General features: G+C 35.7%; 1 protein-coding gene and 1 long non-coding RNA gene across 2 annotated transcripts in view; one reads left to right on the forward strand and one right to left on the reverse strand.

Moving 5' to 3' along the window:
* LRRC7 (leucine rich repeat containing 7) overlaps positions 1-23,371 on the reverse strand; it is a 959,434-nt gene that overhangs the window by 17,701 nt on the left and 918,362 nt on the right. Inside the window, exon 26 of the mRNA XM_064588988.1 lies at positions 14,091-14,183. Within this exon, the coding sequence (XP_064445058.1) occupies positions 14,091-14,183 (93 nt within the window). The remainder of the gene's footprint in view (positions 1-14,090; positions 14,184-23,371) is intronic.
* LOC135364166 (uncharacterized) lies at positions 5,403-11,253 on the forward strand. Its single transcript, XR_010410906.1, has 3 exons — positions 5,403-5,990; positions 9,839-9,937; positions 10,853-11,253. It is a non-coding gene; the product is annotated as an uncharacterized LOC135364166 (long non-coding RNA).

The raw sequence follows: 23,371 nt of genomic DNA on the forward strand, positions 1-23,371 counted from the left end.
AGTTTACTCTTATAGTGGCCTGAGTCTTCCAAAGCATTTATTGCTGCTTTCTAAAGCTTTAATATTTCTTTTCAATCAATACATTTCCTCAACTAAGAAACTGCTACTGCCCACTGGTATAGTTGGGTTATATATATATATATATATATATATATATATATATATATATACAGATATATCTTATCAGGCAGCATACTGACACATTAGTTGAAGCAGATAGCAATGAGTATTATGTTTGATAAGGGTCTGTGGCATTCAGAATTTATGGAGGTGGAATGTTTCCCAAAACACTGCCTGCAAAGGCCAGTGCCCTGATTTTTCACTGTATTTATGTATATACATACAGCCATATGAGAAAAATACCTCTGAACCCATTTTGTGGTATCTGTTATGATGAATATTGATAACTTTGGTACAGTTCTGGAAAAGCTCAGGTAGTAATGTGTTAGTCTCCCTCTCAACAAATTCATTTTATTCTGAAATTTCAAAGAATGCTTTGGCCCTGATGACAGAATTTGGTGAGGAATCAGACTATTTGTATTCTGAACATTAGAACAGGAACTTCCCACTGGTTGGTAAAAAGCCATCATGTATGTATCAAAGATCCATATCATGGCATTTGGTCAATTTTATAACTCTGTGGAACTCTGTTCAGTTTCTTGTAACATTTGGTTGAGTGTTAAATGTGGGACAAACTACCATGTAATACATTCAGAACAAACAAAACAACTTATACCCCTAAGGTTATAGCAAAACCATTTTGCCCAAGGAAGGAAAATGCCTCAGTAACTCTTTTTCAACAAGGCAGTATATATTAGTATTTTGCGGCTGCTGTCAAGTTATCACAAATTTAGTGGCTTAAAACATCACAAATTTATTCTTATGGTTCCGTATGTTAGAAGTGCAAAACTGGTCTTACTGGGCTAAAACAAAGATGTTGGCAGGGATGCATTATTTTCTGGAATCTCTAGTGGAGAATCCGTTTCCTTGTTTTTTCCAACTTCTAGTAAATGTCCACATTCCTTGACACATAGTCCCCCTTTTCCATCTTCACAGCGAGCAGTTGTATTTATCTCTCACCATTTTTCTATATTCACATCTCCTTCTGATCATAGTCAAGAAAGATTCTTTCTTTTTTTTTTAAGATTTTATTTATTTATTTGAGACAGAGAGAATGAGAGAGAGAGAGCACATGAGAGGGGGGAGGGTCAGAGGGCGAAGCAGACTCCCTGCTCAGCAGGGAGCCGGATGTGGGACTCGATCCAGGGACTCCAGGATCATGACCCGAGCCGAAGGCAGTCGCTTAACCAACTGAGCCACTCAGGCGCCCAAGATTCTGTATTTCTAAGGACCTATGTGATTAGATTGGAAGCCCACCTGGATCCAGGATAATCTCCTCATCTCAAGGTCCATAATTTTAACTCACCTGCAAAGTCCTTTTTGCCATGTAATGTAACATATTCACAGATTCTAGGCATTAGGATATGGCTATCTTTGGGCTGGGGGCGGGGGGGGGGTTGCATTTTTTCTGCCTTCCCTATAGTGTAAGAAGTAAGAGCATAGCTCTGGAGTTAGCCTGTGTTCACCATTAAAAAATTGGGCAAGTTAATTAACTTTTGTGTACTTAACTTTCCCTCATCAGTAAGATGGGTATAGTAATGGCAATACCTCATAGTTATTAGATTGAGTATATATATACAAAAACACTTAGAACAGTGGATGGCATTCAGTGTAGTGTCAATCGATGTTACCATAATTGTTGAAAATCTGAAAGTTGAGCTAAGATCCAAGGTCTTTATATCCAGTAAGACCCATACTGAGAGTTTCTGAGTCTCTAATTGTTCTAAATTTATTGTCCAGAAATTCTTCTTTACCCTCAATCTGGAGTATATTGAAAGGCCAACATTTGTTATCTTTCCCTTGAATGCCCAGCAGTTAAGAGGATTTGCATCTCCTATTCAGGGAAGAGTATAGGAAGAAGGCTGGGAAGTCTCTACTACCTCATCTGTGGTTTTCCAGTGGTTGCTCTTAGTGGTAATGGTTCCAATTATTGTTCTCTCTCAGTAGTGGACATGGGTCCCAACTAGAGGGCTTCCTGATGGTTCTTAGTAACTTTCAGGGGCTACTTCCTTTGGTATCTCCAAGTCAGGATCATTAGCTCTTTACAGTAATAGCTGCTAAAATCTAGTTACTGACTTAGGTGTTACTAACACACTGTCTGAGTGTGTTTTTCTAATGTCTGACATTTCATGACCAGCACAATGGTTTTCCCCTAGCACCACCTCTAGAGAGCATCTCACAACAGAGCAATAAAATACGTACTGCAGCCTTTTCCAAAGAATATATGTTTGCTTTCCTCAGACACCGATATCTGGGTGTGCTTGAGTCAGACACAAACCTCCTGGACTCATGCATCACAGAGGGACCCCACACACGTTTGCACCAAAGCAATCTAGAGAGGGCTGGCCAGGTGTTGCTAATAGGCATGACCTGTTGCCATTTCATTTTTCTTCCCCATTTAAAAAAAACCCGCCTTTATGCAAGTCATAAATGGTTTTGTTTTCCAAAAGTATCCTGAATAGGTTTTTTAAAAAGTTTTAACTTTTCACAAGTAATTTTGAACAGTAGTGAGTATGGGAGGTTTTTCATAGTGTTAAGATCTGACCTTGTCTTACTGGTTACCTAGTCTATACACCTCTGGACATAAACCTTAATGGACTTAGAAAGTTAGTCTACAAGGCCAACATTTAATATTCTAACTTTAGAAGAGAAAGGTACTTTATATGGCTTTTTAATGATGAAGGTGAATGACTCTGACAGTCTCAGCTGTTGTAAATGTAGAACCCAAAATAGAACTTGTCTTAAGGGAACTGCAACTTCAATTTATGAAATATGCTTTTCTTTAAAATTCTGAAAAATCCTGGCTCTAGCTGATGGTAAGAAATTGGTTTCTAGGAAGGCCGTATCTCAAATAAAAATCACATACTCTTATTATTACAATTCAGAACACATTGGTTAAATATTATAAAATATAGTATTTTATGCTTTCATATAATTATGAAAGTTCAAAAAGTGTTTCTGGAGGAAAAACTGACTCATAAAGAACAAACACAGCTATAGATTCAATAGATATTAAAGGTTTGTTTGTTTTGTTTTTTGTTTTTTGTTGGTTTTTTTTGCCAAAAATGTGCAAATAATTTTTTTTTCATGGGTTGGGAAAGGTTAATATGAAGCTATGTTGTAGCTCATGGAAACAGAAGTACACACACACAATAGACTGCATTTACTTAACCCCTGCGATTCGTAGAGGACTTGACCTATCAAGGATATAAAGTTTTTTTTTTTTTAAGATTTTATTTATTTATTTGACAGGGAGAGACACAGCGAGAGAGGAAACACAAGCAGGGGGAGCAGGAGAGAGAGAAGCAGGCTTCCTGCGGAGCAGGGAGCCTGATGCGGGGCTCGATCCCAGGACGCTGGGATCATGACCTGAGCCGAAGGCAGACACTTAACGACTGAGCCACCCAGGTGCCCCTTTTTTTTTCTTTTTTTTTTTTTTAAGATTTTATTTATTTATTAAGGATATAAAGGTTTTAATCAGTAGCTCTCTTTATGAATCAGAGTGTGATCACAAAAATTTTCAAATTAATTGCTGAGTGTCAAATCTTAGGCTTTGAATAATTTGCTACCTTAACAACTGAGGAATCTACATGTATCAAAAGAAGAGATTTATCCATGGCCATTAGAAACTAAAGGAGAGTGGGGAGGAAGAGAGGAAGAAGAAGGGGCATTGGCAGTGAATATGATGCTTCCGCGTATTAATGAACTTTAGTCGACAAAACAATGAAATGTAAAATCCATAAGAGATGAACAGAAATAATTGTTTAGAAGCCTAGGAAATTTGACCCTCAAGAGACAGAGATATAAATATGCTACAACTGACCAAAGTCCTCTAAAATTTCTCAAAAATCTTACGCATAGATATTTAAAGGAATAAACATATAGATGGTGTATACATTTCTTTATTAAACTCTCTTTCACACATTTTTAAATAATGTAAACATTATTGGCTACATTTGTAAAAGATTTATTAATAATTCATTGGAGCAAAAAGGAGACTGATAAAACCCATAGAAACTGACTACATGATTGCAAATACCCTAATGGCAATATAATGGAGATGATCCTAATGGATGAACTATACATTGTTTACCCTTTAGGCTTGCATCCTTCTTTTAGGTCATTTTAAAGGTTTGTTTAGTAGCCAAATTCATATATATATATATATATACACACACACTAACTACCAATATAGATAATAAATATATACACTATATATATATATATGTTTAGTAGCCAAATAACATAAACCTATATATAGTTTTCAAGATACTGCTCTTCTGACTTGCTAAAAGCATCCAAAAAGTAAGCTATTTATTCATCTTTATTTGAGATTCCCATAAGAAATGACAAATTGACTACTAGAATATTTTTTATAGTTTCATGCTGCTCATAACGTACTATTCTTTTTTGGGGGAAATTTGAATGTAAGTGTTAAAATTATGTTTGGTTTTGGTTACTTTATAATTACAATTTTCCTTTTATTAATTGCTCCAGTATTCCAGTTATTTATTTATTTTAAGATTTTATTTATTTATTTGACAGGGAGAGAGATAGCGAGAGCAGGAACACAAGCAGGGGGAGTGGGAGAGGGAGAAGCAGGCTTCCCGCGGAGCAGGGAGCCCGATGTGGGGCTCGATCCCAGGACCCTGGGACCATGACCCGAGCTGAAGGCAGACACTCAACGACTGAGCCACCCAGGCGCCCCTCCAGTATTCCAATTATTAAGAAACAATGAAACATCTCTGGGATGTCTGTCCATTGTGACTGAAAGTACCTTTGCTTCCTGTTCGTATCTTAATGAAATTCTTGAGCTGAAAAAAATTTTCTTTCATTTGATTTTCATATTTTCTCTTAAAGGTAAATGATCAAACTCCTTCACATATTGTCTTTTCAGATTTTTCCTCTTTGAAAGAAATAAAAAATATTTTTCTTTCTTTTATTTCATGAATTCTTTAAAGCCTATATTTAATATGCCACCTCGAGGGGTAGTGAATATTTGGATTGCTGAGTTTGAACAGTTTACTGATTCTGTCAAAGCCCCTCGTGGCTTTTCCTTCCAGCTTCATATGCAGCATAAAATAGTAGAAACTATTAGAAACAAGAGTAGGGGACTGTAGATGGCTGTGGATTCTTCTTTGTAGCAATTCCTAAAATAGTATCGGTAATCAGCTTTTTGATTATCATCACTGCAGGCTTCCTCAAAGCCTCTTCAATGGCATAATTTTTGACACTATTTCAAAATAATGAACTGCAAAGTGAAGAATTCAGTGAAAACTTTGTCACTTGTGCTAAAATAAGATTTTTGAAGTGAAAAATTATTTTGTTGGAAGCTAGATTCAGTCAAACTGTGATTCTTTTAGACTTAAGTTTTGCTTTGATGTAATGGTTAACACGTCATTGTATAGTTAGACCAGGCTAGAAGTATTGCTCAGAGGTGGCAGTGAACTCAGGAGGTCAAAGTGATAAACACCCAGAAGGCACACAGTTGTGAATTCCTGATACTCTGACTGATGAAGTGGCTCTTAGGCCAAGGCTGTGCATTGGCAGTATAGTGGGGAATGACAAAGAAGAATTTTTTTTTTTCACTTTTGAGTCTCTATCTTCCTCTAGTCTTCTATCTTCACTTTTGAGTCTCTATCTTCCTCTAAATTAGTTAAAATTTTACAGTGGCAATGTTTTCATTTATTATCTGTGCAACTTTTTAACAGGCGTAAGTTAAGGAAACAGGACTCTGCAGTTGTAGACATTTGGGACTAAGAATGTGTTACAGTTTTACAGGATGATGACTCGTGTCACCCAGAGGAAAAGCATTGAGACCTCCATGTGGCTGATGAATGGAAGGGAAGCCATTCACACTCAGGCAAAAGGTACCTAAGGAAAAGTGGTTCTTGATTCTCTATCTCTTTGCCCATTATCATTTTATAGTTCAGAAATGGAGTCCTTCAGGGGACTGAAGTCACCCCAGCTGGTGTGTCAGACAAACCGAACATACTGTGGAGTCTTTCTTACGGTAAAGGAAGTCCAGGTATCCCACTAAATTCGTCATTCAGAGTCAAGGTAGAAACATTTTTTTTTTCCCAAGGAGGAAATAGAGTGAACATACGATGTTTCTCATTCAAAGAGACTTTGGTATACTTCAGTAAACAAAGAGACAAACAAAAGTAAGATATGATTCTTCTTTAATCACTTTAATGTGTTTAGTCCAACACGAAAAGAGGTTGCTTCCTATTTCCTATTAATGAATGTCCTTGGGGGTTAAATGATAGTACCTTGTTATGGGAATGTTATTTGTATTATGGTGATGGGGTTTGATCAACTAGGTTTCAAATATAGGAAGTAGTTTTCTACTCCATTATACTTAAGACAGTAGAATTAGTTGCTGACCATGTATAGCTATACTAAATATATTGTAAAGGTGACAGGCAATTAAACAAATGCATATTTGCAATTTTGGGCCTCATGTAATAATCCTTAACTGTTATTATCTACTCATTGCTTAATCTAACTCTGGATTTATTAAAATAGATATGTATTTTTAAATATATATTTTAAGTATATATATATTTTTTGGTTAATTTTTTATTTTTAAAAAATAACACACTCTAAATTCTGATCTACTAGCTTAATTTTCTGGCATAGTTCTAAGACTTTCAGGTTAACTTGTCTTAGTCTCTCCTGGAACTCTATTCTCATCTGTTTGTGGCTTTCTCCCAATTTATTAGAAGGATCTTAGGGAGAATTTAAGTCAGAATTTGCAGAACTTAAGAACCAGCTCTTTGATGGGACGCCTGGGTGGCTCAGTCGGTTAAGCGTCTGCCTTCTACTTCTCATAGATGCAAGCATGTTGGAATCTCTAGCCCTGAAGGGCTTTCAGTCTGAAAGATGAAAATCTGATTTTGAATCCTTGTCATTTTTTTGATTAATTTTTTTCTTAAAAAAAAAGACACAGCTATATTCTACAAATACAGTCCTAGTTTCCCTAAGAGATAGTAATCACTAATTGAACCAAATCTGTGTTCTTTGGTAACTAAAGAAAGGGTTTGCAAAACTAGATCAGAAGGAGCAGGGAAGTTTAGAGTCAACACCCTTAGATGGGAAAAGAAAAAAAGCCAGGTAATAAGAGATAAGATCATAGGACTATGATAGGAATCTAAGACAAGTAAAAAAGAAAACCAAATAACTACAAAACACTTTTATCATGTCATTTTTCTCTTTTGGGTGTGTGAAGAAATCATGTAAACTCAAAGAGCTGATTCTTTTTTTTTTTTTAAAGATTTTATTTATTGGACAGAGAGAGCACAAGCAGAGGGAGAGGGAGAAGCAGGCTCCCTACTGAGCAGGGAGCCCGATGTGTGTCTCAATCCCAGGACCCGGGGATCATGACCTGAGCCGAAGGCAGATGCTTAACCAACTGAGCCACCCAGGCACCCGCTTGGTATTTAATTTTAAAAATTTAATTTTATATCTAGGGGCACCTGGGTGGCTTAATTGGTTAAGTGTCCAAGTCTTGATTTCAGCTCAGGTCATGATCTCAGGGTTGTGAGATCCAGCCCCGCGTCAGGCTCCATGTTGGATGTGGAGCCTGCTTAAGATTCTCTCTCTTCCTCTCCCTCTGCCCCTTCCCCTTGCCCCTCCCCCCCAAAAGAAAATAAAAAAGATAAGTAAATAAAAATTTAGTTTTATATCTAAAAAAGATGTTTTAATCCCTTCTTAACGTTAGTCCAAAATGCAGTATGTAAACAGTATTATCTCTATCCCTTGTTCCTGAATGTTACTTTCACATAATCCATATATTCTCCAAATTACTTTGCATTACATAATCACTTGAAGTAGAATTAAGGATAGGACAGATACATGTTATAGTATAAAATTAATATAGAAATATATAAAATAAATCATATATGTCTAGTAGTACAAAATAAAGGACATGTGTTATATGCAGTTTAGTATTTATGCAGTAAATATAAATAATATGCTCTATGGAGTTGTAGACAAATGTGTTTTCTATTCTTGATTTTTATATCCATGAAGAACACATGACAAGAGATAGACATGTAGACTGTACCCTCTTCATAAGTAAGAGCATATCTCTGCAACTTTGTGTTTATGAATCACCCAATGCCATGAGGCTGAGCCACCTGGAAGATTATTCTTGTGCTTTCCTAACTTGCCACTGCCAAGTGTGCCTCTGGCAGTTATTATTCCTGGGTAAAGGTATCAAGTAAATGCTTTGATTCCGCACATCTAGTCCCTCTTCTCTTAATATTAACCATATACAAATTTTTATTTGATGCAATACCCATCTCCACACAAAGAAAAAGTCCCATTGTTTTTCTAGGTGAGGAAGGGGTTTGTAAAGGTGTTTAAGTCCTGTTTGCAGGCTGTTCTGGCATCTGGAGTCAATCTTTTAGAAGTCATATAGGATAAAATAGAGTAAGGTATTCTAAATTCCAGGACATTTATGTAGAGCTTATTGGCAATTTTATTTTACATTTGCCATGACTCCAGTATTTTTCCTGGGCTTGGGATTTTACCTGTACCACAGGCAAAGTAAGACATTTAAAAATTTTGAGAACATGGATTTACTTCTCCTATCATCTTTGTGTCTACATGCAGATTGCCCAAATCAGTAGAAATATGGGTAGGATCTATGACATCTGCTGAATGTGGTTATTATGTTCAAACTGTGGAGAATCAGTGATTGTTTGGTCCCAGTGTCCCAGTATGTATATTTTCTGATGTTCAGTGTTTTGAGGATATCTGTAACATGGCTTTCATTTTGATACTATGACTAGATAATTGTTCATGGGACTGTTCAGTACTATGTTTAGAGCATATAGAGAAAGGGACTATGAGTTTTCTTTAATATCTTTATTTTTTAAAAAAAAATTTTACCCATTTATTTGACAGAGAGAGAGCGTGCACAAGAAGAGGGAGGGGCAGGCAGAAGGAGATGGAGAAACAGGCTCCTCAGCGAGCAGAGAGCCCGATGTGGGGTTTGATCCCAGGACCCCAGGATCATGACCTGAGCCAAAGGCAGAAGCTTAACCAACTAGCCACCCAGGCGCCCCTCTTTAATATCTTTAAACTTTAAGAGCTTAGTCCTTTCTCCTTAAATGAGGCAAGGAGGGATAACAGTCCCTGAATAATGAGCTATGTGAATGCATCATTAAAAATCCATTCATCTTCAGAGTCTTGGGCTGACCTATGAAGTCACTACAATAACATGGTATCAGTCATCCATTTAATCCAGTCTCTTCTTTCTAACAGCATCAGGTGGAAATTGTATTGGTCAATTATTTGAATTTTGCAAACATGAATTATTATCCCATGAACATTTAAAAATAGGCAAAGATTACTGTGGTTTGTTCCATTGGCAGAATCACCACTATAATGATACCTTAGTCCAAAAGTTATGTAATTGCTTAGTAATCCACCATGTACAGTCCATTTCTAATTATCTAGGTTCATTAGAGAATACATGCTGACTTCCAAGGATTTGTTGAAACAAATATCTAGACTATGACTAATTAGAGGACTTTGTAATACTTTCAATATTAGAATATCACATTAGTCTCAACTCTACAGGGTATAAATTTGTCCTGTGGCTCTTCTGCTAAGTGGCATTTGCAGAGAGAGGCATACATCATAGTGTTTGTTAAGAGAAGAGGATTTAGAATCAGATCAATTTGTGTTCAAATCTTGTCTGCCACAGATCACCTGAATGACCTTGGACAAGTTAATTAACCTCTCTGGGCCTCAGCAAAATGAGGGATAATAATACTCAACTAACACAAGTTGTTATGAAGATCAGGTAAGTATATAAAGAGCCTAATAGAGTGACCAGGACATTATAGATACTCAATAAAAGGCTGTTATTTTTATTACTTTTATTATTATCATCAGATTTTTTAGATCAAAATCTTTCATCTCTCTGTAGCATATGGCTATCCTGACAGCAATATTTCCTATGATAATAGACCAGATCATGGTTTCCATCCACTTTACTGGGAGGGCAAAAGCAAGCATTATGTAGGACCGTATTCATCTGGTTTTCTACAGTGTTCCCTTTCTAAGTATGTAAAAGCAGTTTTCACCTGGCAGTGAACCCAAAATAATGAACTCCGTGATAAGTGAAAAAGTCTATTTAATTATTAAACCTTGTTCTGACAATGACATGAGCTGCAGGACTAACTGTGCTCCATCCATTTAGTCCCAGAAGACCATATTCAATTAGGACAACCTTGGGGTCTTTGAGAGGAGTTAAGCTTGTAAGACCAGGTGCTGTTAGAAGCTTTCAAAGTCTAGTACAAAACAGTCCCCATGTCTGGCTTAATCTTGAATTCCCTCTAAAGCCTCAGTTAACTTTTGGACTGTCTTAAGTGTTTTCTGCATAATCTCATGCTACCCCAGAATTTATTTTTATTTATTTATTTATTTTTTAAAAATATTTTATTTATTCATTCATGAGAGACAGAGAGAGAGAGAGAGAGGCAGAGGGAGAAGCAGGCTCCCAAGGAGCAGGGAGCCCGATGCAGGACTCCATCCCAGGACCCTGGGATCATGACCTGAGCTGAAGGCAGATGCTTAACCATCTGAGCCACCCAGGCGCCTGCTACCTCAGAATTTAAAAGGGAACTTCTGCCAGACAAACAACACAGCTCACTTTTGTCCCAGCCTTTTGGGGTGACTACTTCATACTTCATGCTCTCCCTGTCTGACTATATAGCAGGTAATCAGTTTGGATCCTATCTCACAATGGTCCTTGGCATTTGGCTGAAATGGTGGCTCCCATCAATCATAATGAAGAGGATGGAATAAATCTACTGGCTACTTCATATATAAGGTCCTCAATGCCTTGAAGACATTCAGTTATCTTGGATACTTAGAATTTTACAAAGCATTCAAACATTCATGAGCAGTAAGTAAAATAATATAGTGTGCTTCTGAGAATATTTCTAATCCATGATCTGTTTATTGGAAGAGAATATGTATCATATTAAAGTTTAAGCTTCTGCCTGACTAGGACTCCTTATAAAGCATCCACCTCTGACTCAGGCAGTATCTGTTAAATTTAAATATCTGTTTAATTTGGTTCTCCTCACCCTTAGCTATAAATTAGCCAACTCATAAAAAAAAAAAAAACAGTCTCTTTTTCAGCATTGGAGAGAAGAGTATTTTTTAAGTTCATTTTCATTTTCTTACTGTTTGGCCTTTTTGGTTAGTTTAGACACTGGGTTCTACTCTAAATTTTATGGAACCACTACAAGAATGGGACATGGGGCTAAAGAAATGCAACTGAATTTCCAAGAGATTAATCCCTTTCCTTGTGAGTGAATTAAGTTCTTGTAACTGTCAGACCCAATGTCTTTAGATCCTCTGTACACTTTTAACTAAATATCCACTATATGTTTGGCGTGACATCAAAAGTGGTCAATAAATTAAGAGCAGTCTTGAGAGACTTCTGCAGATTTGGAACTTCTAATTACTCTCATCAATTTTGCAATAATAGAAATTCACTTTTCAGATTGTGAAGTGTTTTAGAGAGTAATCAGGCGAAGAAAAGTGCTTTCGAGGGGAAATCTTTCAGTGGACCCATTATCAATTCAAGCTTTATATCTGTTGCATTTAACCAAAAGAGCAAATTATAATATCATAGAAATAGTTCAGTCTCACTAGAGTCATCAAAATGTTACAAATGAGAAATTAAATTAATAGATATAAAATGTTCTTATTTGTCGTAGTGGAAGAATTACAGGCAATAATTTTAAAGTCTCACATTTATTCTCTCCTTTAGTTGAAAATAACAGCAGAAAAGCAATAGCATTCAGACCTCTTGACTATTTAGCAATCTGTTCATCCTTAGTTTAAAACATTTATTACCCTGTGCCTTCCAAAAATATAATGAAAAGGTATATAAGCTGGTGAGAAAGGAGAGAAAAACATGTCTTTTGGATTTTAACTATCTGAAGAATGATACGGTGATTAACTTCTCATTGAAAGAACTTGTGGAGAAGATGTGAAACCAGAGACAAAGAGTCAAGATGAATAAGGCATAATGATTGAGGGTGGTTTTTTTGTTGTTGTTGTTGTTTTTTAAAGATTTTATTTATTTGAGAGACAGAGGACACAGTGAGAGAGGGAACACAAGCAGGGGGAGTGGGAGAGGAAGAAGCAGGCTTCCCACCCAGCAGGGAGCCAGATGCGGTGCTGGATCCCAGGACCCCGGGATCATGACCTGAGCTGAAGGCAGACGCTTAACGACTGAGCCACCCAGGCACCCCAGTGATTGAGGTTTTTAAAAATACTATCATATGTTTCTGATAATTTTGAACTTTCATACTTTTTGTCTTAAAATATATTTATAATTTGTTAAAATTAAGTAAACACTTGATCCTACTAAACCATGAGTATTTTAATTCTACTAGATCAGTAGTTATCCCCAACATCATTTCAAAATAGAAAGTCAGTAGTTACTTATGAAAAGACGTTGCTAACTGGCATTCTCCGAATTCTATAGGGCTGCCTCATGCACATTCCAACCAGTTGACCAGAGGTACTCCCATCTATAGCCGCTGGGGATTTCTTTCTTGTCCCTACCATCTTAATGTGTATGGTGTGAATAATTCTACCTTATAGTCCAACCTCTTCCTCTCTTCTTTTCAAGAAAGGAAAGGAAGAAGGGCATAAAGAATGTTAGAAAACAAGAAGATTGGGAAGAAGTAGAGGAAAATAAGGGATTAAAGGCTCTGTTTCAGGCTATAGAAATCTCCAGAGCAGGGACACCCAAGTTTTTTCAGAAGCAGTTTTATGATCAGAAATTGATGTGTGGGTTATTTTTTATAATAGTGATGAGTTGAAAGAATCTGTCTCAGGTTGTGACTCAAAGGTAAATCGAGAACCTGTGGAGGTTTTATTCATATCTAATTTCTGTCTTTTTTCATCATCCCAAAGTTTTGTGATGTCACTTAATGCAATTAAATGTGATGAGTTCAAAAGCAGATAGTTTCAATTATCAGCAAATTATAATTAATAATTGATTCAAAGCTGAGGGCATTAAACACTGATGGTAGCAGGGTAGGTTATGTAACTCAGGGTAACATTTTTTTAAAGATTTTATTTATTTATTTGAGAGAGAGAGAATGAGAGAGAGAGCACATGAGAGGGGGGGAGGGTCAGAGGGAGATGCAGACTCCCCGCCGAGCAGGGAGCCTGATGCGGGACTCGATCCAGGGACTCCAGGATCATGACCTGAGCCGAAGGCAGTCGCTTTAACCAACTGAGCCACCCAGGTGCCCTCAGGGTAACATTTTTAAAATAAAAAAGTCAGGTGGTCCAGGTCCACAATGGGATCATACAGGCCCAATGGGAGTATGGACAGCACGTTGGGTGTTCAGCATGGAGATGGGGGTGAACTTTTACCCATGGTTTGACAAAGAGGTAAGCATGAGAGGAGCCCTGATTTTTCTGCCATGGCTAGCTTTGATTTTCCCATAGAATGTTTGTTTTCTGTGGTCTTTCAGTTCTATATTTCTATTAGTGAAATACTTTATCAACATGATTACTGAACAACATTTCAGTCAGTTGGCCCTGGCATTGAAGCATTATTTAATCATTCTGTTACTACGAGGAAACATTTTCCCAGATAACTGATCTACAAGTACACTTTTAGAAACAACTTGTTATAAATTGTGCGTATAGTTTTCTTTAAAAATATATACAATTGTTAACAAAGCAAAAAGCAAAACCCAAACAATTTTCCTTAATTTTTTTTCCCTATTCTTAGGATTTGTCAAGCACTGCAGTGAATTTTTTTTCCCCTGTGCTGAAAATGTGCTTAATTGGCTTCATAATTAGCTAGTTCATTAAAGCCCAGTACATTTTTTTCTGACCTTTTTTTTTTCCTGCAGTAAAAGACAGTGTTTTTCTAATTAAAACCGCCAATAAATAAGAAATTCACTTCTTACCTTGTCAGAAGGTTTAAATGGATTTCCTTGTCCGCTAATTCCACCACTGATACTGAATCCAAGGCCAGGATTCTTTTCTATTCTCACACAAAACTGTGTAAAAAAGACATAAAAAAGTGATCAGTTATATATCAAAGCTAAATATCTTCAATTTAACTGCCTCACCGTAGAAAAGATTCACATTTCACTTAAGTTCTCAGGGTTAGACTATATTAGTACACAAAGGACAAATACTCAGTGCTTCTACAGGCCTAAGTTATGATTGAAACTAGCTTGAAATTACCTGGGCAAGAAGACACTAGCAAGTATTTATCCATTATCATGTGTAGAAATGCACTCTGATTAGCAGTTTTAAAAAATCAAAAGCTATACTTATAACAATAACAAAATTGTGCATTGTTTCAGTTACCTACTTTACATGCACATATATTATGGCCAATTAGAAGAGACTGTATGAATAAGTGAAAGAAAGTTTGCAAATGTACAGCGAAGGAAAATACGGCATTTAAATAAGTTGCCACTGCTTTCTAGGAGAGTAGTACAATCCATCTCCCTGGTAGATGATTATATTGTTTAGAAATAGCAGGGTTTTTATTTTGAGAAAGGGGAAAACTTTTGGCCAGAGCTCTAGTGAGGGTGGAACAGAGGAAGAATGAAATACTCAGTCATAGAAGTTTGGGTTTGGCACCAGCTCCCGGAGAGGCAGTTAGAAGCCTTGGAAGACAGAGGAGACCACTGAAAACAGGAATATGGAGAAACTGTGATAAGGAATAGTTGATAAATATTTAGGACCGTGAGGGCTAATATTCTAGTATTCTGTGCTGTGTTATCTCCCCAAACCCTAAACCATCAATGAAAGTCTGTTAAACACAAGAGCCTTGTGCTTTGAGACCTAGGGGGGGAATGATGGCACCAGGAGTAGGTCCATGTCACGCTCAGGCTGTAGTAAAGATGAAGCTATTATAAGAGTGAGTGCACAATGTAGATCAAGAATTCAGCAGAAGGGGAATCATTGCCAGGAATGACCTAGAGAGGCGATAACAAACCCAGGAATTCTTTTTTTTTTTTTTTTTTAAGATTTTATTTATTTGTCAGAGAGAGAGAGAGCACAAGCAGGGGGAGCAGCAGGCAGAGGGAGAAGCAGACTCCTTGCTGAGCAGGGAGCCCAATACAGGACTCGATCCCAGGACCCTGGGATCATGACCTGAGCTGAAGGCAGATGCTTAACCGACTGAGCTACCCAGGCATCCCCAAACCTAGGAATTCTTGATGATCCTGAGCTGGGATATGTATGAGGACCATGGTGAAAATGCTAGTTTTCCATGTAAAGTGGGATGGGGTGACCCGAGATGATTGAAAGACTTGGGACCCCACAGGGAGCATACACTTGGTTACAGAAAAGAAGGAAGGAAGGAAGGAAGGAAGGAAGGAAGGAAGGAAGGAAGGAAGGAAGGAAGGAAGGAAGGAAGGAAGGAAGGAAGGAAGGAAGGAAGGAAAGAGAGAGAGAAAGAAGAAAGAAAGAAAGAAAGAAAGAAAGAAAGAAAGAAAGAAAGAAAGAAAGAAAGAAAGAAAGAAAGAAAGGCTTTTATAACTTTTAAGAACAGAACAAATGCTGGAACTAGGTGAACCAAGTGTTACCAGAGATTAGCAGGCCAAAGATTAATAAGGAGTTAAGAAAAAAAAATCTAAAGAAATGCATTAACATATATTTTGTATTTATATAAATATATACTGGGAAAGTTCTTAAAGATGATTGGAAATGTTTGCTTTCTTAAGCAGTGTAATGCTTTCCCCAGCAATCTTGCTTAGTTAGCCTATTAATTTACTTGTGGACAAATGTAAATGCCCAAATGCTTTCTATATTTTTATTTTCAAGATACCTTTAATCCCTACCTCTTAGATAGTTCAAGGCAAATTTGAGTACTGTTCCTGGCTTAATTAGCATATATTAAGAGTCGCTGGGAACTGGATTAATTAGGTTTGGCCGTTTAATGAGACTATCCTTAATTTACTATCATATTTCATAATAATAAATATAATGTTTAACTATTACATAGTTCACTTGCAACACAAGGGCAAAACAGTATCCACTAATGTGATTTTTATGGTAGAGTCTCTAATGAATAGTTTCTAAATTATAGGTAACTGCAATTACCATAAGTACTTTCCCATATTTTTCTTTTAAAGATATATTTATTTATAGCTTTTCTTCTAACTGAGCTAGGTTTGTTAAAACTAGCTATCATAGGGTAATAGCAACTACAGTTTATAATAGTTTTGTATTTATATGGCTCACCATCTGTGGATATGAACGTAAAATAGATTGATGTAGCTATATTTTAGCTTTATTCAATATACCAGTTTACCTTGTAATCCTTTTTTGTTATCAGTGGTTAATTAGAAAATAGTAAGAAAGGAACTAATATGATTTAAACACTTTACCTTTGTGCTTCCCCATATATCTGCATGTTTCCAACTAAATTATTTGAAACTTGGGTTATATCTTTCTAATTTGAAAATTTTATATTGTACAATGAAATATGTGGAAGGTATATACACTGGTTTTCCCCAGGCCACTATAAAACCTGAACGGAAATATATGCAACAGATTTTATTTACAAAGTAAATTGCTGAGAGCACTTTCTAGTGGTTCTCTTTCAAGGCACTGACTATATCTATTTTATATTATAGTCAATCTGGAAAGCACTAAAAATCTAAGGGAAACAAATTTCATATGTGCCAAGTATGTGAAGAACTGCCTCAATATATTTTTTAATAATAGAAATAATAAAGAGGACACTGTGGTTTTATAAATGTGACAAACAACCATAAATTCGGATCTGAAGCTAGACTGCCCTTGGGCATGCTATGGTATGGCTAATAGGTTGTGTTGTGACTGTTGGGTCCCATAAAGCATGTCAGAGAGTATTCATCTCACATACAAGGAGTTCCACCTGCCTGGTAACGGGGCCATAAAAATGTAAGAGGAGAGAATAGCTCACAGCCAAGAAGCAGTCAGAAACTAAAGAGGATTAGCGAAGAGGAAATGCAGTGTTCTAGCCAAAGGTCAGAACTAAGAGGCTAATAAATAGCTTATTTAATGAAAATCAGCATTTCAATTTTCTATTAAGATACTGATTTCAATGAATGAAATTTCTGGCTGAAAATATAAATAACAGGCTGGAAGTCAAGGGTGTATTTGCTTCTTTGAGAATCTGCTCCCATCATTTGACTTGACTTCATGCTCTGGTCTGTGTCAATCTTGCTCTAATTAAAATACTGTGTCTTATTTTAGAGAGGCTATGATAAAATGGATTGTTATATAATAGTGAGGCCCTGTGAAGGTCATAATCTATAATCTCTTGAAGGTAGTTATCTGACTTGGTCTTGCAATGCTCTACAACCTAGTGGCAAGAACAAAGGAAATGGTAGCACTTGTGTGTACATGTGCACATACATATAACACGTGTGTGTGTGTGTGTGTGTGTGTTGGGAGGTATAATTCAGGATTAGGGAACTGCATTCCAGAAAAATATTTGGTGATGCTGTAATGAACTGGTTTACTATGATATGTTCTAATTACCATTGTCTTTCTTAGCAGTATGTATAAAAGCTTTTAATGGATACCTTTGCTTTTGCTGTCTAAGATCCATTCATCCTAATTCTGGAGCTATAACCTTAATTTCTCTTTGAATAACCACCCACTTCTTTATTCTCAGCCTGTATGCTTTGGATGAATCATGTTATCTAGGCCTAAAACAAAGCACTGTATCCTCTAGAAATATGATTGTTTACAGGATGGGAAGGTAATCCAATCAAAAAGGAGTAATGAGATGCCTACTAGGATTTCCAGGAAAGAGAATCTTGCTCTCTCCTGCTAGTTTTAAATCTGAGAGGGTCTGGAGCTTTTGACCTATTTTTCTACCATGATGGGAAAGTCTTTTTGAGATAGGAACCAACCTACAGACAGGTCATGAGCCTACTTTAAGCCTCATCTGAAGCTTGCCAATCCCTGGAGTCTCAGCTAACTGTATATGAGTTAAAATCCTTTTTTTGCTTATGTCTTATTAGGTTGAGTCTCTTATAATCAAGAGGCCTACTTGGTAAAAAATCAAGGGGAAGCTTGCTTATTTGTTATAAAATAATTGACTTTTCTTATCTTTTACTTTAAAAAACCCCAAAATATATAGTTGTTTGAAAATTTTTTTGGGAAGTGAAATAACCAGAACCTCAAAACTTCTGTACTGATGAAAATTTAAGATGAAGTTTTGATCTATTGGAGGGTTGTTAATTATTGAAACACCAAGAAGGAACCTTGTAATCAAGAACATTAAACTACGAGGCCATTTCTAGGCCTGACTCCTAAGAGTATTATCAGAGAGTATTAGTGAAGAGGCATCTACATCCACATGGATTTTTATGCAAGTAGGATACTTGAATCACCTCTATTAATCATATCTATTATGTTATCTCTTCACTGACTTTCTAGGACAATGGCTGGCATATAGTTAGCACTCAATTAACTTTTGTTTGAATAAATATGTGCATATATGACAAAAGATACTTTCAAATATGCATTGTCAAAAGTATATAATGTGATGAGCTATTAGAAGGTATGCCAGTTGTTCAATGGCATGCTCCAATTATGTAATTAACTGCTTGGAAAAACCATTAGAGCTTTGAAAATGAAAATTGTTGTAGGAATCATGATTCATGTCTTTATTCCACAAATATTTACTGATTTCCTACGAAGTACCAGGCACCTTCTCAGACAGATAAAATATCCTTGCCCTCATGGAACTTGCATTCTAGTGGGGAAGACATATTAAACATGTAAACAATAAGTAATTTCAGATTGTGAGATAAGCTGTGAAAAAAATAGAGCAGGAAAGGTAGTAGAGAGTGATAGAACAGGAGTGTGGAGCTATTTTAGGGAGAACAGCCAAGAAGTGATATTTCAAATGCTCAAATGACATTTTAGCAGAAATATGAATAAGATAAAAGATCATGCAAGACAAAAAGAAAAATGGGAAAACTGTGCCAGCCCCTAAAGTCAGGGATTTTAAATGCCTTTAAGATAGATGGGTCTTTATAAAATCAAGAAACAACAAGATGGTATAAGGATAGACACAGATCCATGAAACAGAATTGAGAGTCCAGAAATAAACCCTAACATTTATGGTCAGTTGATTTTCAACAAAAGGTCCAAGGTAATTCAATGAGGAAAGAACAGTCTTTTCAACAAATAGTACAGGGACAGTTGGATATCCACATGCAAAATAATGATTTTCACCCCTACTTCACACCACACACAAAAATGAACTCAAACTAAATCAGAGACTGAAATATAAGAGCTAAAGCTACAAAACTCTAAGAAGAAATACAAGAGTAAGTCTCTATGATCATCAATTAGGTGATGATTTCTTAGATATGAAACCAAATGTGATAAAAGAGATGACTGACTTTATAAAAATTAAAAACTTTGATGCTTCAAAGGAGACTACTAAGAAAGTGAAAAGACAACCCAAGGAATGGGAAAAAATATTTGCAAATCATATATATGAGTAGGGTCTTGTATCCAGAATATATGAGCAATCCTTAAATTTCAGTAATTGAAAACCCAAATAACCTAATTAAAAAATGGGCAAAGGCACTTGGGTGGCTCAGTCAGTTGAGCATCCGACTCTTGGTTTTGGCTCAGGTCACGATCTCAGGGTTGTGAGATCAAGCCCTGCATCAGGCTCTGTGCTCAGTGCGGAGTCTGCTACAGATTATCTCTCCCTTTCCCTCTTCCTCCTGCTCTCTCTCTCTCTCTCAAGTAAATAAATAAATATTTTTAAAAAATATAAAAAATGGGTAAAGAATTTTAATAGACATTTATCCAAAGAAGACATATGAATAAATGTATGAAAAAGCACTCAACATCATTAGTCATTAAAGATATGTATATTAAAATCATTATGACATACTACTTCATAGGATGGCTATAATAAAAAAGGCAGACAAAAAATAATGGTGAGAATGTGAAGAAATTAGAATACTTCTTCATTGCTGGTGGAAATGTAGTATGTGGCATCCACCTTAGGCAAAAGTTTAGAAGCTTCTCAAAATTAAAACATAAATACCATTTAACCAAGCAATTTCATTCCTAAGTTACTAAGGAAAAATGAAAACATATATCCAAACACAGACTTGTACATGAATGTTCATAGCAATATTATTCATAATGGCCCTAAAGAGAAAAGAATCCAAAGGTACATAAACTGATGGATAAACAGTTTGTAGTATATCCATATAACAGAATGTTATTTGGCAAGACAAAGGAATGAATTAGTAATACATTCTACACTTAGCACATTATGCTAATTGAAATTAGTCAGTCACAAAAAACCTCATATATTGTCTGATCTCATTTATATTAAATACCCAGGATAGGCAAATTTATAGAGACACAAAGTAGATGAGTGATTATCTAGGGCTGGGGGGAAATGAATGGAAGGGAGTATGGAAAGTGACTGTTAATGGGTACAAAGTTTCTTTTGGAATAATGAAAATGTTTAAAAATTACATTCTGGTGATGGTTGCACAATTGTATAAATATATAAAACCCACTGAATTGTACACTTTAAACAGGTGAACTTGAAGGAATGTAAATTATATCACTACTGTTACCAACAACAATAACAATAACAACAGCAACAGTAAGTTCAGCATGACTAGAGAAAAAATAGGTAAAGGAAAGAATAGAAAGAGAGGAGGCAGAGGCCAGATCTGTAGGGACTTTATGCCATAATAAGAATGTATATGATTTCAGAAATTTCAAAGCCACTAGGGCTTTTTAAGCAGAAGAGTGACATGATCTGATTTATATAATGACATGATACAATAATATAAAATACATTGTATATAATATATAAGCTATATTATATACAATGATCATTATATATAATATATAACATATATATTAACACATATATATTATATAATAATTATGTTATAATAGATTATTATAAAATAATTATATAACAATATATAATTATATAATATCTAATAATATAATCAAATATATAAATGTTGATATTCAAGAATAATTAATTTTTAATTCTTCTTCTATTTCCATACCTTTTTTGTTGTGATTTAGAAATGCAAGTCCAGCTCAAAGTACTAATTAAATCTTTTCAAAAGACATAATAAATAAAGACTGATGAATAAAATCCTCCGATTTACCGTTTTCTAGATCTTTCAGAAAAAATTAGCCAACCCTGTATGTATCTAGGAAATAGAAACTCAAATGCTTTTTGTCCATAAATAAATTATAAAGGTAATTCATTTCCTTCATTTTCTACTTAAGGAAACCAAGAAGATCATACATATATTTACTGGAGCACTGAGACAGTCCTTCGGTTCCTACCGCAGTGTTTACTAAATTCTACTATCTGACCGCACAGAACTTAGAAAGTCAATTTGTAGAATTTGTGGTGTTGAGTTATACATTATTTGTTTCCAACTGTGGTTTATAATGTCAGAGTTGCAGTATTATTTACTGAAGAGTAAAATTCTAGAGGAAAATATTTATAAATAGTAGTAATACTTTAAGTGGAGTAGAATGAGGTATGGAATGTCCCTGAAATCAATTGAGTAAATAACATATATTAAAACCATTTTAATGCCTATTTTCTAACCACCTTTATCAAATTGTTGCCTATTAAATTAAAAATCCATAATTTAAATAAAACAAAATTTTCCAAGTTTTTATCGCCAAAGACTCAGAATAATGTTTTCTTCAGTTGGTCTCAACAGATGAAAGCCTCACCCTTGCGAGCCCTTCAGTTAGCTGACCAGTGCATCTAATCTAAAGAAATGTCTGAAATCTTGTCAACTGTTTCATGTACCCCATATATTATTAAATATGAAAATGATTTCTTTCAAGGTAGATTGGGAAGGTTTTGGAGTTTTGGTTTGGTTTGGTTTTTTTTCCCTTGAATATGATGGATGCAGTTCACTTTGTATAACTCACAGAGTCTAATTCTAATGTAATTCAAATGTAATAAATTCTCTGTCAGGAACAAACTTTAGTTCGGATGTGTACTCAGGAACTGGCAGGAGACAACTATGGAGCTCCTGCCATCCTGATCCGTTAGGTTAAGTAGTGGGTGTGTCCTCTTGTCTGGGGCAGGCATGGACTCAAAGGTTTATTTTTCCATTGCTTACTCTCTCCGTGTGGGCTTACTCTGGACCTCTGTGTTTGGTTCTAGGGCAGCAGGCTGCAGCATATAATGTGGTAGACTCAAGAAACAGGATTCAATTTCCGGCTCAGCTTCTAAATGGTTGTGTTACCACAGGCAAGACAGTTAACTTCTCTGAATCTCACTTTTCTAGTCAATAAGACAGAAACTGCTCTATCTGTACCACATCATTATTAATTGGATCAAATCAGTTAATACATGAAAGGGCTTTGAGATGTTTGAAGCACCATGTTGATGGTTTTCCTTCCTAGTTCTGCTTTGGTATCTGTATGTTCCACATATATAAATATAGTTTGTCATGGACTATACATTTGCAAAAGAGAAAAACCAAGTTAATGTTAGTTTCTTTTGAAAATATTCAGCAAGTTATGAACAAGTTATGAATCAAATTAGTGATAATAACAATATATTATTCACCTGGTAAATTTTATCTCAGCATTCCAAACCATTGCAGTCTGAAAACAAGGCAGGGAAAAAAACTGGGAAGCTGAGAGGAATTTACTTAAGTTCCTTCCTTAACACAGCCATTGAATGTTTCAGTTTTTACCTCTCAGATTGAAAAGCACCTGATGTTGGAACTGTGGATCAAAACACCTGTCAGCGATGACAAATACCTCCTCTGAAAGAATCATGATGTTTTAAGTTTAATAAGTATGTAAACTTTAGAATTTAGTAATCCTCTCATTAGTCAAACTATACAACTTATGTATTTTGAGAAATAATGTAAAAAAAGGCCTTTAAACTTAAGAGTGCTCAGAATAACTGCATGCTAAAACTAAACCTACTGTTCAAAGTAGGTGAAACAGAGGGCATTGATCTCAGTGGATTTTTAAATGTGCTGATTCTGGGCAAAAAAAAAAAAAAAATCGTGTCGTTGCTAATAGGCATAACAAAACCCAAGAACTTCATTGGGGTTATATTTGTGGGGGGAGGAAATATGAACAATTTTTAACCTTCTAGATGCCTGTAGTAAAACAAAATTTAAAATTTTATTAACTTTCAAGAATCTCTGGAGAGTTAAAAACCTCATATCAT

This window comes from Mirounga angustirostris, unplaced genomic scaffold (assembly GCF_029215605.1).
Source record: "Mirounga angustirostris isolate CCGP_5_RB_7025 unplaced genomic scaffold, mMirAng1.0.hap1 SCAF_4, whole genome shotgun sequence".
Lineage (NCBI taxonomy): Eukaryota > Metazoa > Chordata > Mammalia > Carnivora > Phocidae > Mirounga > Mirounga angustirostris.